This window comes from Phyllobates terribilis, unplaced genomic scaffold (genome assembly GCF_046119375.1).
Source record: "Phyllobates terribilis strain yellow unplaced genomic scaffold, ASM4611937v1 Scaffold_2__4_contigs__length_985480577, whole genome shotgun sequence".
In the NCBI taxonomy this organism is placed as follows: Eukaryota; Metazoa; Chordata; class Amphibia; order Anura; family Dendrobatidae; genus Phyllobates; species Phyllobates terribilis.
The window spans coordinates 971301102-971317335 of NW_027362762.1; the positions used below are offsets into that span (position 1 = coordinate 971301102).

At 46.8% G+C, this 16234-nt stretch overlaps 1 protein-coding gene across 3 annotated transcripts in view; it reads left to right on the plus strand.

Annotated features, from left to right (window-relative positions):
• Nucleotides 1-16234, plus strand: part of POPDC2 (popeye domain cAMP effector 2) — a 102967-nt gene that overhangs the window by 68072 nt on the left and 18661 nt on the right. For all 3 annotated transcript variants that reach the window (XM_073668722.1, XM_073668723.1, XM_073668724.1), the window contains exon 2: nucleotides 6076-6577. In XM_073668722.1, coding sequence (XP_073524823.1) covers nucleotides 6076-6577 — 502 coding nt within the window. The remainder of the gene's footprint in view (nucleotides 1-6075; nucleotides 6578-16234) is intronic.

Here is a 16234-nt window from a genome sequence, read left to right on the forward strand (position 1 = left end):
ACAGTCACCACTAGGGGGAGCTCACTACATACAGATTTATACAGTCACCACTAGAGGGAGCTCACTACATACAGATTTATACAGCCACCACTAGGAGGAGCTCACTACATACAGATTTATACAGCCACCACTAGAGGGAGCCCACTACATACAGATTTATACAGTCACCACTAGAGGGAGCTCGCTACATACAGATTTATACAGCCACCACTAGAGGGAGCTCACTACATACAGATTTATACAGCCACCACTAGAGGGAGCTCACTACATACAGATTTATACAGCCACCACTAGAGGGAGCTCACTACATACAGATTTATACAGTCACCACTAGGAGGGGGAGCTCACTACATACAGATTTATACAGCCACAACAAGGGAGAGATCACTACATACAGATTTATACAGCAACCACTAGAGGGAGCCCACTACATACAGATTTATACAGTCACCACTAGAGGGAGCTCGCTACATACAGATTTATACAGCCACCACTAGAGGGAGCTCACTACATACAGATTTATACAGTCACCACTAGAGGGAGCTCACTACATACAGATTTATACAGTCACCACTAGAGGGAGCTCACTACATACAGATTTATACAGCCACCGCTAGGAGGAGTTCACTACATATAGATTTATACAGCCACCACTAGGGGGAGCTCACTACATACAGATTTATACAGCCACCACTAGAGGGAGCTCACTACATACAGATTTATACAGCCACCACTAGAGGGAGATCACTACATACTGATTTATACAGCCACCACTAGGGAGAGATCACTACATACAGATTTATACAGCCACCACTAGGGGGAGCTCACTACATACAGATTTATACAGTCACCACTAGGGGGAGCTCACTACATACAGATTTATACAGCCACCACTAGGGGGAGCTCAGTACATACAGATTTATACAGTCACCACTAGAGGGAGATCATAACATACAGATTTATACAGTCACCACTAGGGGGAGCTCAGTACATACAGATTTATACAGCCACCACTAGAGGGAGCTCACTACATACAGATTTATACAGTCACCACTAGAGGGAGCTCACTACATACAGATTTATACAGCCACCATTAGAGGGAGCTCACTACATACTGATTTATACAGCCACCACTAGGGGGAGCTCACTACATACAGATTTATACAGTCACCACTAGAGGGAGCTCACTACATACAGATTTATACAGTCACCACTAGAGGGAGCTCACTACATACAGATTTACACAGCCACCACTAGAGGGAGCTCACTACATACAGATTTATACAGCACCACTAGGGGGAGCTCAGTACATACAGATTTATACAGTCACTACTAGAGGGAGCTCATTACATACAGATTTATACAGTCACCACTAGGGGGAGCTCACTACATACAGATTTATACAGCACCACTAGAGGGAGCTCACTACATACAGATTTATACAGCCACCACTAGAGGGAGCTCACTAGATACAGATTTATACAGCCACCACTAGGGGGAGCTCAGTACATACAGATTTATACAGCCACCACTAGAGGGAGATCACTACATACAGATTTATACAGTTACCACTAGAGGGAGCTCACTACATACAAATTTATACAGCCACCACTAGAGGGAGCTCACTACATACAGATTTATACAGCCACCACTAGAGGGAGCTCACTACATACAGATTTATACAGTCACCAGTAGGGGGATCTCACTACATACAGATTTATACAGCCACCACTAGGGGGAGATCACTACATACAGATTTATACAGCCACCACTAGAGAGAGCTCACTACATACAGATTTATACAGCCACCACTAGAGAGAGCTCACTACATACAGATTTATACAGCCACCACTAGAGGGAGCTCACTACATACAGATTTATACAGTCACCACTAGGGGGAGCTCACTACATACAGATTTATACAGTCACCACTAGAGGGAGCTCACTACATACAGATTTATACAGCCACCACAAGGGGGATCTCACTACATACAGATTTATACAGCCACCACAAGGGAGAGATGACTACATACAGATTTATACAGCAACCACTAGAGGGAGCCCACTACATACAGATTTATACAGTCACCACTAGAGGGAGCTCGCTACATACGGATTTATACAGCCACCACTAGAGGGAGCTCACTACATACAGATTTATACAGCCACCGCTAGGAGGAGTTCACTACATATAGATTTATACAGCCACCACTAGGGGGAGCTCACTACATACAGATTTATACAGCCACCACTAGAGGGAGCTCACTACATACAGATTTATACAGCCACCACTAGAGGGAGATCACTACATACTGATTTATACAGCCACCACTAGGGGGAGATCACTACATACAGATTTATACAGCCACCACTAGGGGGAGCTCACTACATACAGATTTATACAGTCACCACTAGGGGGAGCTCACTACATACAGATTTATACAGCCACCACTAGGGGGAGCTCAGTACATACAGATTTATACAGTCACCACTAGAGGGAGCTCATTACATACAGATTTATACAGTCACCACTAGGGGGAGCTCAGTACATACAGATTTATACAGCCACCACTAGAGGGAGCTCACTACATACAGATTTATACAGTCACCACTAGAGGGAGCTCACTACATACAGATTTATACAGCCACCATTAGAGGGAGCTCACTACATACTGATTTATACAGCCACCACTAGGGGGAGCTCACTACATACAGATTTATACAGTCACCACTAGAGGGAGCTCACTACATACAGATTTATACAGTCACCACTAGAGGGAGCTCACTACATACAGATTTACACAGCCACCACTAGAGGGAGCTCACTACATACAGATTTATACAGCACCACTAGGGGGAGCTCAGTACATACAGATTTATACAGTCACTACTAGAGGGAGCTCATTACATACAGATTTATATAGTCACCACTAGGGGGAGCTCACTACATACAGATTTATACAGCACCACTAGAGGGAGCTCACTACATACAGATTTATACAGCCACCACTAGAGGGAGCTCACTAGATACAGATTTATACAGCCACCACTAGGCAGAGCTCAGTACATACAGATTTATACAGCCACCACTAGAGGGAGATCACTACATACAGATTTATACAGTTACCACTAGAGGGAGCTCACTACATACAGATTTATACAGCCACCACTAGAGAGAGCTCACTACATACAGATTTATACAGCCACCACTAGAGGGAGCTCACTACATACAGATTTATACAGTCACCACTAGGGGGAGCTCACTACATACAGATTTATACAGCCACCACTAGAGGGAGCTCACTACATACAGATTTATACAGCCACCACTAGAGGGAGCTCACTACATACAGATTTATACAGCCACCACTAGAGGGAGATCACTACATACTGATTTATACAGCCACCACTAGGGGGAGATCACTACATACAGATTTATACAGCCACCACTAGGGGGAGCTCACTACATACAGATTTATATAGTCACCACTAGGGGGAGCTCACTACATACAGATTTATACAGTCACCACTAGAGGGAGCTCACTACATACAGATTTATACAGTCTCCACTAGAGGGAGATCACTACATACAGATTTATACAGCCACCACTAGGGGGAGCTCACTACATACAGATTTATACAGTCACCACTAGAGGGAGCTCACTACATACAGATTTATACAGCCACCACTAGGGGGAGCTCACTACATACAGATTGATACAGCCACCACTAGAGGGAGCCCACTACATACAGATTTATACAGCCACCACAAGGGAGAGATCACTCCATACAGATTTATACAGCCACCACTAGAGGGAGCCCACTACATACAGATTTATACAGCCACCACTAGGGGGAGCTCACTACATACAGATTTATACAGCCACCACTAGAGGGAGCCCACTACATACACATTTATACAGCCACCACAAGGGAGAGATCACTACATACAGATTTATACAGCAACCACTAGAGGGAGCCCACTACATACAGATTTATACAGTCACCACTAGAGGGAGCTCGCTACATACAGATTTATACAGCCACCACTAGAGGGAGCTCACTACATACAGATTTATACAGTCACCACTAGAGGGAGCTCACTACATACAAATTTATAGAGCCACCACTAGGAGGAGTTCACTACATATAAGATTTATACAGCCACCACTAGGGGGAGCTCACTACATACAGATTTATACAGCCACCACTAGGAGGAGTTCACTACATATAGATTTATACAGCCACCACTAGGGGGAGCTCGCTACATACAGATTTATACAGCCACCACTAGAGGGAGCTCACTACATACAGATTTATACAGTCACCACTAGAGGGAGCTCACTACATACAGATTTATACAGTCACCACTAGAGGGAGCTCACTACATACAGATTTATACAGCCACCACTAGGAGGAGTTCACTACATATAGATTTATACAGCCACCACTAGAGGGAGCTCGCTACATACAGATTTATACAGCCACCACTAGAGGGAGCTCACTACATACAGATTTATACAGTCACCACTAGAGGGAGCTCACTACATACAGATTTATACAGCCACCACTAGGAGGAGTTCACTACATATAGATTTATACAGCCACCACTAGGGCGAGCTCGCTACATACAGATTTATACAGCCACCACTAGAGGGAGCTCGCTACATACAGATTTATACAGCCACCACTAGAGGGAGCTCACTACATACAGATTTATACAGTCACCACTAGAGGGAGCTCACTACATACAGATTTATACAGCCACCACTAGGAGGAGTTCACTACATACAGATTTATACATCCACCACTAGAGGGAGCTCACTACATACAGATTTATACAGCCACCACTAGGGGGAGCTCACTACATACAGATTTATACAGCCACCACTAGAGGGAGCTCACTACAAACAGATTCATACAGCCACCACTAGGGGGAGCTCACTACATACAGATTTATACAGTCACCACTAGAGGGAGCTCACTACATACAGATTTATACAGTCACCACTAGAGGGAGCTCACTACATACAGATTTATACAGTCACCACTAGAGGGAGCTCACTACATACAGATTTATACAGCCACCACTAGGAGGAGTTCACTACATATAGATTTATACAGCCACCACTAGAGGGAGCTCGCTACATACAGATTTATACAGCCACCACTAGAGGGAGCTCACTACATACAGATTTATACAGTCACCACTAGAGGGAGCTCACTACATACAGATTTATACAGCCACCACTAGAGGGAGCTCACTACATTCAGATTTATACAGCCACCACTAGGAGGAGTTCACTACATACAGATTTATACAGCCACCACTAGGAGGAGTTCACTACATACAGATTTATACAGCCACCACTAGGGGGAGCTCACTACATACAGATTTATACAGTCACCACTAGAGGGAGCTCACTACACACAGATTTATACAGTCACCACTAGAGGGAGCTCACTACATACAGATTTATACAGCCACCACCAGAGGGAGCTCACTACATACAGATTTATACAGTCACCACTAGAGGGAGCTCACTACACACAGATTTATACAGTTACCACTAGGGGGAGCTCACTACATACAGATTTATACAGCCACCACTAGAGGGAGCTCACTACATACAGATTCATACAGCCACCACTAGGGGGAGCTCACTACATACAGATTTATACAGTCACCACTAGAGGGAGCTCACTACATACAGATTTATACAGCACCATTATGGGGAGCTCACTACATACAGATTTATACAGCCACCACTAGGGGGAGCTCACTACATATAGATTTATACAGCCACCACTAGGGGGAGCTCACTACATATAGATTTATACAGCCACCACTAGGGGGAGCTCACCACATATAGATTTATACAGCCACCAATAAGCTTGAGTTCAGATAAGTAGGAGCAGTATAAAATGATATGCAGTGATCGCCCCCTTGTGGTGGCTGCAGGTCGGTGCTTTGGGTGGCTTTTCGTTCTTCCCTGTCTGTGGCCGGGTTGCTAGTGCACATTGTTGGACAGAATGATATGTTATGGTGACCTCCTGTCCTGTTCTTCTCTGCAGGTGAAGCCGTTAGGATGTCAGCCCCCAGTTCAGCGCTGGACCACTTCTTGTATGCCCCCAATTGTGTGGGATGGAGGCGCTATATGGAGGGGAGCATGTACCAGCTGGCCAGCCTCATTCTTTTGCTGGCCTTCATGGGGGGCAGCGGCATCTTGGGTTGCATCTACGTCTTTGCGCTGCTGTCGGTGGGCTTCTTCTGCATGGTGCTGTGGGGCTGGCTGTGGGCCTGCGGGCTGGACACCGTGGTGTGGAACGTGCTGCTGACGGCGGCCTGCCTCCTCCAGATCGCGCATCTCCTCTACCGGCTGCGCAGGGAATCTTATGGGCAGGACTACGATGCCCTGTACCGCACCCTGTACCAACCGCTGCAGGTTCCCCTGCCCGTCTTCAAGGAGATCGCCCACTGCAGCGGCATGGAGGTGCACGCACTGGGCGCGGAGCAGAGCTACGCCCTGGAGGGCAAGACCCCCATTGACCGGCTGTCTGTTCTCATCTCTGGCAGGTGGGTGCCCGGTGTGGTCCCAGGACGGCACCGATGTCGGGTACCGTGACTATTACTGCCCATGTGCAGCGCCAAGTGACGTCCCCGGGGTCCCTGACGATCCAGTACAGAGGACCCATCGCCTGGATCCCTGCTGGTCTAGGGCAGACAAAGGGTTAATGTCGAGGGGTCAGGGCAGAGCAAGGGTTCATTTCTGCAGAGTATCCACTGTACAGATCTGCAGCGCATCGCTCCTCTATCTTCTGTCTGACAGTGATATATTCTGCAGATTATTCCACCTCTGCCCTCTCTGCAGCACATCTCTCCTCTATCTTCTGAGTGATGCACAGTGGTATATCCTGCAGATTATTCCACCTCTGTCCTCTCTGCAGCACATCTCTCCTCTATCTTCTGACTGACAGTGATATATTCTGCAGATTATTCCACCTCTGTCCTCTCTGCAGCACATCACTACTCTATCTTCTGACTGACAGTGATATATTCTGCAGATTATTCCACCTCTGTCCTCTCTGCAGCACATCTCTCCTCTATCTTCTGACTGATGCACAGTGGTATATTCTGCAGATTATTCCACCATTGTCCTCTCTGCAGCACATCACTCCTCTATCTTCTGACTGATGCACAGTGGTATATCCTGCAGATTATTCCACCTCTGCCCTCTCTGCAGCACATCACTCCTCTATCTTCTGACTGATGCACAGTGGTATATTCTGCAGATTATTCCACCTCTGTCCTCTCTGCAGCACATCTCTCTTCTCTATCTTCTGACTGATGCACAGTGGTATATCCTGCAGATTATTCCACCTCTGTCCTCTCTGCAGCACATCTCTCCTCTATCTTCTGACTGACAGTGATATATTCTGCAGATTATTCCACCTCTGTCCTCTCTGCAGCACATCTCTCCTCTGTCTTCTGACTGATGCACAGTGGTATATCCTGCAGATTATTCCACCTCTGACCTCTCTGCAGCACATCACTCCTCTATCTCTTGAGTGATGCACAGTGGTATATTCTGCAGATTATTCCACCTCTGACCCCTCTGCAGCACATCACTCCTCTATCTTCTGACTGATGCACAGTGGTATATTCTGCAGATTATTCCACCTCTGCCCTCTCTGCAGCACATCACTCCTCTATCTCTTGAGTGATGCACAGTGGTATATTCTGCAGATTATTCCACTTCTGACCTCTCTGCAGCACATCGCCCCTCTATCTTCTGACTGATGCACAGTGGTATATTCTGCAGATTATTCCACCTCTGACCTCTCTGCAGCACATCTCTCCTCTATCTTCTGACTGATGCACAGTGGTATATCCTTCAGATTATTCCACCTCTGACCTCTCTGCAGCATATCACTCCTCTATCTTCTGACTGATGCACAGTGGTATATTCTGCAGATTATTCCACCTCTGCCCTCTCTGCAGCACATCACTCCTCTATCTCTTGAGTGATGCACAGTGGTATATTCTGCAGATTATTCCACTTCTGACCTCTCTGCAGCACATCGCCCCTCTATCTTCTGACTGATGCACAGTGGTATATCCTGCAGATTATTCCACCTCTGTCCTCTCTGCAGCACATCACTCCTCTATCTTCTGAATGATGCACAGTGGTATATCCTGCAGATTATTCCACCTCTGACCTCTCTGCAGCATATCACTCCTCTATCTTCTGACTGACAGTGATATATTCTGCAGATTATTCCACCTCTGACCCCTCTGCAGCACATCACTCCTCTATCTTCTGACTGATGCAGAGTGGTATATACTGCAGATTATTCCACCTCTGCCCTCTCTGCAGCACATCTCTTCTCTATCTTCTGACTGATGCGCAGTGGTATGTCCTGCAGATTATTCCACCTCTGCCCTCTCTGCAGCACATCACTCCTCTATCTTCTGACTGATGCACAGTGGTATATCCTGCAGATTATTCCACCTCTGACTTCTCTGCAGCATATCACTCCTCTATCTTCTGACTGATGCACAGTGGTATATTCTGCAGATTATTCCACCTCTGCCCTCTCTGCATCACATCACTCCTCTATCTTCTGACTGATGCACAGTGGTATATTCTGCAGATTATTCCACCTCTATCCTCTCTGCAGCACATCTCTCCTCTGTCTTCTGAGTGATGCACAGTGGTATATTCTGCAGATTATTCCACTTCTGACCTCTCTGCAGCACATCACTCCTCTATCTTCTGACTGATGCACAGTGGTATATCCTGCAGATTATTCCACCTCTGACCTCTCTGCAGCATATCACTCCTCTATCTTCTGACTGATGCACAGTGGTATATTCTGCAGATTATTCCACTTCTGACCTCTCTGCAGCACATCTCTCCTCTATCTTCTGACTGATGCACAGTGGTATATCCTGCAGATTATTCCACCTCTGACCCCTCTGCAGCACATCGCCCCTCTATCTTCTGACTGATGCACAGTGGTATATTCTGCAGATTATTCCACCTCTGACCCCTCTGCAGCACATCGCTCCTCTATCTTCTGACTGATGCACAGTGGTATATTCTGCAGATTATTCCACCTCTGACCCCTCTGCAGCACATCGCTCCTCTATCTTCTGACTGATGCACAGTGGTATATCCTGCAGATTATTCCACCTCTGCCCTCTCTGCAGCACATCTCTCCTCTATCTTCTGACTGATGCGCAGTGGTATATTCTGCAGATTATTCCACCTCTGACCTCTCTGCAGCACATCACTCCTCTATCTTCTGACTGATGCACAGTGGTATATCCTGCAGATTATTCCACCTCTGACTTCTGTGCAGCACATCTCTCCTCTATCTTCTGACTGATGCACAGTGGTATATCCTGCAGATTATTCCACCTCTGCCCTCTCTGCAGCACATCACTCCTCTATCTTCTGACTGATGCACAGTGGTATATTCTGCAGATTATTCCACCTCTGTCCTCTCTGCAGCACATCGCCCCTCTATCTTCTGACTGATGCACAGTGGTATATTCTGCAGATTATTCCACCTCTGACCTCTCTGCAGCACATCTCTCCTCTATCTTCTGACTGATGCACAGTGGTATATCCTGCAGATTATTCCACTTCTGACCCCTCTGCAGCACATCACTCCTCTATCTTCTGACTGATGCACAGTGGTATATCCTGCAGATTATTCCACCTCTGACCTCTCTGCAGCACATCATTCCTCTATCTTCTGACTGACAGTGATATATTCTGCAGATTATTCCACCTCTGACCCCTCTGCAGCACATCACTCCTCTATCTTCTGACTGATGCACAGTGGTATATACTGCAGATTATTCCACCTCTGCCCTCTCTGCAGCATATCTCTCCTCTATCTTCTGACTGATGCGCAGTGGTATATTCTGCAGATTATTCCACCTCTGCCCTCTCTGCAGCACATCACTCCTCTATCTTCTGACTGACAGTGATATATTCTGCAGATTATTCCACCTCTGACCCCTCTGCAGCACATCACTCCTCTATCTTCTGACTGATGCACAGTGGTATATTCTGCAGATTATTCCACCTCTGTCCTCTCTGCAGCACATCTCTCCTCTGTCTTCTGAGTGATGCACAGTGGTATATTCTGCAGATTATTCCACTTCTGACCTCTATGCAGCACATCACTCCTCTATCTTCTGACTGATGCACAGTGGTATATCCTGCAGATTATTCCACCTCTGACCTCTCTGCAGCATATCACTCCTCTATCTTCTGACTGATGCACAGTGGTATATTCTGCAGATTATTCCACTTCTGACCTCTCTGCAGCACATCTCTCCTCTATCTTCTGACTGATGCACAGTGGTATATCCTGCAGATTATTCCACCTCTGACCCCTCTGCAGCACATCGCCCCTCTATCTTCTGACTGATGCACAGTGGTATATTCTGCAGATTATTCCACCTCTGACCCCTCTGCAGCACATCGCTCCTCTATCTTCTGACTGATGCACAGTGGTATATTCTGCAGATTATTCCACCTCTGCCCTCTCTGCAGCACATCTCTCCTCTATCTTCTGACTGATGCGCAGTGGTATATTCTGCAGATTATTCCACCTCTGACCTCTGTGCAGCACATCACTCCTCTATCTTCTGACTGATGCACAGTGGTATATCCTGCAGATTATTCCACCTCTGACTTCTGTGCAGCACATCTCTCCTCTATCTTCTGACTGATGCACAGTGGTATATCCTGCAGATTATTCCACCTCTGCCCTCTCTGCAGCACATCACTCCTCTATCTTCTGACTGATGCACAGTGGTATATTCTGCAGATTATTCCACCTCTGTCCTCTCTGCAGCACATCGCCCCTCTATCTTCTGACTGATGCACAGTGGTATATTCTGCAGATTATTCCACCTCTGACCTCTCTGCAGCACATCTCTCCTCTATCTTCTGACTGATGCACAGTGGTATATCCTGCAGAATATTCCACTTCTGACCCCTCTGCAGCACATCACTCCTCTATCTTCTGACTGATGCACAGTGGTATATCCTGCAGATTATTCCACCTCTGACCTCTCTGCAGCACATCATTCCACTATCTTCTGACTGACAGTGATATATTCTGCAGATTATTCCACCTCTGACCCCTCTGCAGCACATCACTCCTCTATCTTCTGACTGATGCACAGTGGTATATACTGCAGATTATTCCACCTCTGCCCTCTCTGCAGCACATCTCTCCTCTATCTTCTGACTGATGCGCAGTGGTATATTCTGCAGATTATTCCACCTCTGCCCTCTCTGCAGCACATCACTCCTCTATCTTCTGACTGACAGTGATATATTCTGCAGATTATTCCACCTCTGACCCCTCTGCAGCACATCACTCCTCTATCTTCTGACTGATGCACAGTGGTATATTCTGCAGATTATTCCACCTCTGTCCTCTCTGCAGCACATCTCTCCTCTATCTTCTGACTGATGCACAGTGGTATATCCTGCAGATTATTCCACCTCTGACCCCTCTGCAGCACATCGCCCCTCTATCTTCTGACTGATGCACAGTGGTATATTCTGCAGATTATTCCACCTCTGACCCCTCTGCAGCACATCGCTCCTCTATCTTCTGACTGATGCACAGTGGTATATTCTGCAGATTATTCCACCTCTGACCCCTCTGCAGCACATCGCTCCTCTATCTTCTGACTGATGCACAGTGGTATATCCTGCAGATTATTCCACCTCTGCCCTCTCTGCAGCACATCTCTCCTCTATCTTCTGACTGATGCGCAGTGGTATATTCTGCAGATTATTCCACCTCTGACCTCTGTGCAGCACATCACTCCTCTATCTTCTGACTGATGCACAGTGGTATATCCTGCAGATTATTCCACCTCTGACTTCTGTGCAGCACATCTCTCCTCTATCTTCTGACTGATGCACAGTGGTATATCCTGCAGATTATTCCACCTCTGCCCTCTCTGCAGCACATCACTCCTCTATCTTCTGACTGATGCACAGTGGTATATTCTGCAGATTATTCCACCTCTGTCCTCTCTGCAGCACATCGCCCCTCTATCTTCTGACTGATGCACAGTGGTATATTCTGCAGATTATTCCACCTCTGACCTCTCTGCAGCACATCTCTCCTCTATCTTCTGACTGATGCACAGTGGTATATCCTGCAGATTATTCCACTTCTGACCCCTCTGCAGCACATCACTCCTCTATCTTCTGACTGATGCACAGTGGTATATCCTGCAGATTATTCCACCTCTGACCTCTCTGCAGCACATCATTCCTCTATCTTCTGACTGACAGTGATATATTCTGCAGATTATTCCACCTCTGACCCCTCTGCAGCACATCACTCCTCTATCTTCTGACTGATGCACAGTGGTATATACTGCAGATTATTCTACCTCTGCCCTCTCTGCAGCACATCTCTCCTCTATCTTCTGACTGATGCGCAGTGGTATATTCTGCAGATTATTCCACCTCTGCCCTCTCTGCAGCACATCACTCCTCTATCTTCTGACTGACAGTGATATATTCTGCAGATTATTCCACCTCTGACCCCTCTGCAGCACATCACTCCTCTATCTTCTGACTGATGCACAGTGGTATATTCTGCAGATTATTCCACCTCTGTCCTCTCTGCAGCACATCTCTCCTCTGTCTTCTGAGTGATGCACAGTGGTATATTCTGCAGATTATTCCTCTTCTGACCTCTCTGCAGCACATCACTCCTCTATCTTCTGACTGATGCACAGTGGTATATCCTGCAGATTATTCCACCTCTGACCTCTCTGCAGCATATCACTCCTCTATCTTCTGACTGATGCACAGTGGTATATTCTGCAGATTATTCCACCTCTGCCCTCTCTGCAGCACATCACTCCTCTATCTTCTGACTGATGCACAGTGGTATATTCTGCAGATTATTCCACCTCTGCCCTCTCTGCAGCACATCGCTCCTCTATCTTCTGACTGATGCACAGTGGTATATTCTGCAGATTATTCCACCTCTGCCCTCTCTGCAGCACATCGCTCCTCTATCTTCTGACTGATGCACAGTGGTATATTCTGCAGATTATTCCACCTCTGACCCCTCTACAGCACATCACTCCTCTATCTTCTGACTGATGCACAGTGGTATATTCTCCAGATTATTCCATCTCTGACCCCTCTGCAGCACATCTCTCCTCTATCTTTTGACTAATGCACAGTGGTATATCCTGCAGATTATTCCACCTCTGACCCCTCTGCAGCACATCTCTCCTCTATCTTCTGACTGATGCACAGTCGTATATTGTGCAGATTATTCCACCTCTGCCCTCTCTGCAGCACATCGCTCCTCTATCTTCTGACTGATGCGCAGTGGTATATTCTGCAGATTATTCCACCTCTGACCCCTCTGCAGCACATCTCTCCTCTATCTTCTGAGTGATGCACAGTGGTATATCCTGCAGATTATTCCACCTCTGCCCTCTCTGCAGCACATCGCTCCTCTATCTTCTGACTGATGCACAGTGGTATATTCTGCAGATTATTCCACCTCTGACCCCTCTGCAGCACATCACTCCTCTATCTTCTGACTGATGCACAGTGGTACATTCTGCAGATTATTCCACCTCTGACCCCTCTGCAGCACATCTCTCCTCTATGTTTTGACTGATGCGCAGTGGTATATTCTGCAGATTATTCCACCTCTGACCCCTCTGCAGCACATCACTCCTCTATCTTTTGACTGATGCACAGTGGTATATTCTGCAGATTATTCCACCTCTGACCCCTCTGCAGCACATCACTCCTCTATCTTCTGACTGATGCACAGTGGTATATCCTGCAGATTATTCCACCTCTGACCCCTCTGCAGCACATCTCTCCTCTATATTCTGACTGATGCACAATGGTATATTCTGCAGATAATTCCACCTCTGTCCTCTCTGCAGCTCATCTCTCCTCTATCTACTGACTGATGCACAGTGGTATATTCTGCAGATTATTCCACCTCTGACCCCTCTGCAGCACATCACTCCTCTATCTTCTGACTGATGCACAGTGGTATATTCTGCAGATTATTCCACCTCTGCCCTCTCTGCAGCACATCACTCCTCTATCTTCTGACTGATGCACAGTGGTATATTCTGCAGATTATTCCACCTCTGACCCCTCTGCAGCACATCTCTCCTCTATCTTCTGACTGATGCACAGTGGTATATCCTGCAGATTATTCCACCTCTGCCCTCTCTGCAGCACATCACTCCTCTATCTTCTGACTGATGCACAGTGGTATATTCTGCAGATTATTCCACCTCTGCCCTCTCTGCAGCACATCGCCCCCCTATCTTCTGAGTGATGCACAGTGGTAAATCCTGCAGATTATTCCACCTCTGACCTCTCTGCAGCACATCACTCCTCTATCTCTTGAGTGATGCACAGTGGTATATTCTGCAGATTATTCCACCTCTGACCCCTCTGCAGCACATCACTCCTCTATCTTCTGACTGATGCACAGTGGTATATTCTGCAGATTATTCCACCTCTGACCCCTCTGCAGCACATCACTCCTCTATCTTCTGACTGATGCATAGTGGTATATTCTGCAGATTAGTCCACCTCTGACCCCTCTGCAGCACATCTCTCCTCTATCTTCTGACTGATGCACAGTGGTATATTCTGCAGATTATTCCACCTTTGTCCTCTCTGCAGCACATCTCTCCTCTATCTTCTGACTGATGCACAGTGGTATATTCTGCAGATTATTCCACCTCTGACCCCTCTGCAGCACATCTCTCCTCTATCTCTTGAGTGATGCACAGTGGTATATTCTGCAGGTTATTCCACCTCTGACCCCCCTGCAGCACATCACTCCTCTATCTTCTGACTGATGCACAGTGGTATATTCTGCAGATTATTCCACCTCTGCCCTCTCTGCAGCACATCACTCCTCTATCTTCTGACTGATGCACAGTGGTATATTCTGCAGATTATTCCACCTCTGTCCTCTCTGCAGCACATCGCCCCCCTATCTTCTGACTGATGCACAGTGGTATATTCTGCAGATTATTCCACCTCTGACCCCTCTGCAGCACATCACTCCTCTATCTTCTGACTGATGCACAGTGGTATATTCTGCAGATTATTCCACCTCTGACCCCTCTGCAGCACATCTCTCCTCTATCTTCTGAGTGATGCACAGTGGTATATCCTGCAGATTATTCCACCTCTGACCCCTCTGCAGCACATCTCTCCTCTATCTCTTGAGTGATGCACAGTGGTATATTCTGCAGATTATTCCACCTCTGACCCCCCTGCAGCACATCACTCCTCTATCTTCTGACTGATGCACAGTGGTATATTCTGCAGATTATTCCACCTCTGCCCTCTCTGCAGCACATCACTCCTCTATCTTCTGACTGATGCACAGTGGTATATTCTGCAGATTATTCCACCTCTGTCCTCTCTGCAGCACATCGCCCCCCTATCTTCTGACTGATGCACAGTGGTATATTCTGCAGATTATTCCACCTCTGACCCCTCTGCAGCACATCACTCCTCTATCTTCTGACTGATGCACAGTGGTATATTCTGCAGATTATTCCACCTCTGACCCCTCTGCAGCACATCTCTCCTCTATCTTCTGAGTGATGCACAGTGGTATATCCTGCAGATTATTCCACCTCTGACCTCTCTGCAGCAGATCACTCCTCTATCTCTTGAGTGATGCACAGTGGTATATTCTGCAGATTATTCCACCTCTGACCCCTCAGCAGCACATCACTCCTCTATCTTCTGACTGATGCACAGTGGTATATTCTGCAGATTATTCCACCTCTGACCCCTCTGCAGCACATCACTCCTCCATCTTCTGACTGATGCACAGTGGTATATTCTGCAGATTATTCCACCTCTGACCCCTCTGCAGCACATCTCTCCTCTATCTTCTGACTGATGCACAATGGTATATTCTGCAGATTATTCCACCTCTGTCCTCTCTGCAGCTCATCTCTCCTCTATCTACTGACTGATGCACAGTGGTATATTCTGCAGCTTATTCCACCTCTGACCCCTCTGCAGCACATCACTCCTCTATCTTCTGACTGATGCACAGTGGTATATTCTGCAGATTATTCCACCTCTGACCCCTCTGCAGCACATCACTCCTCTATCTTCTGACTGATGCATAGTGGTATATTCTGCAGATT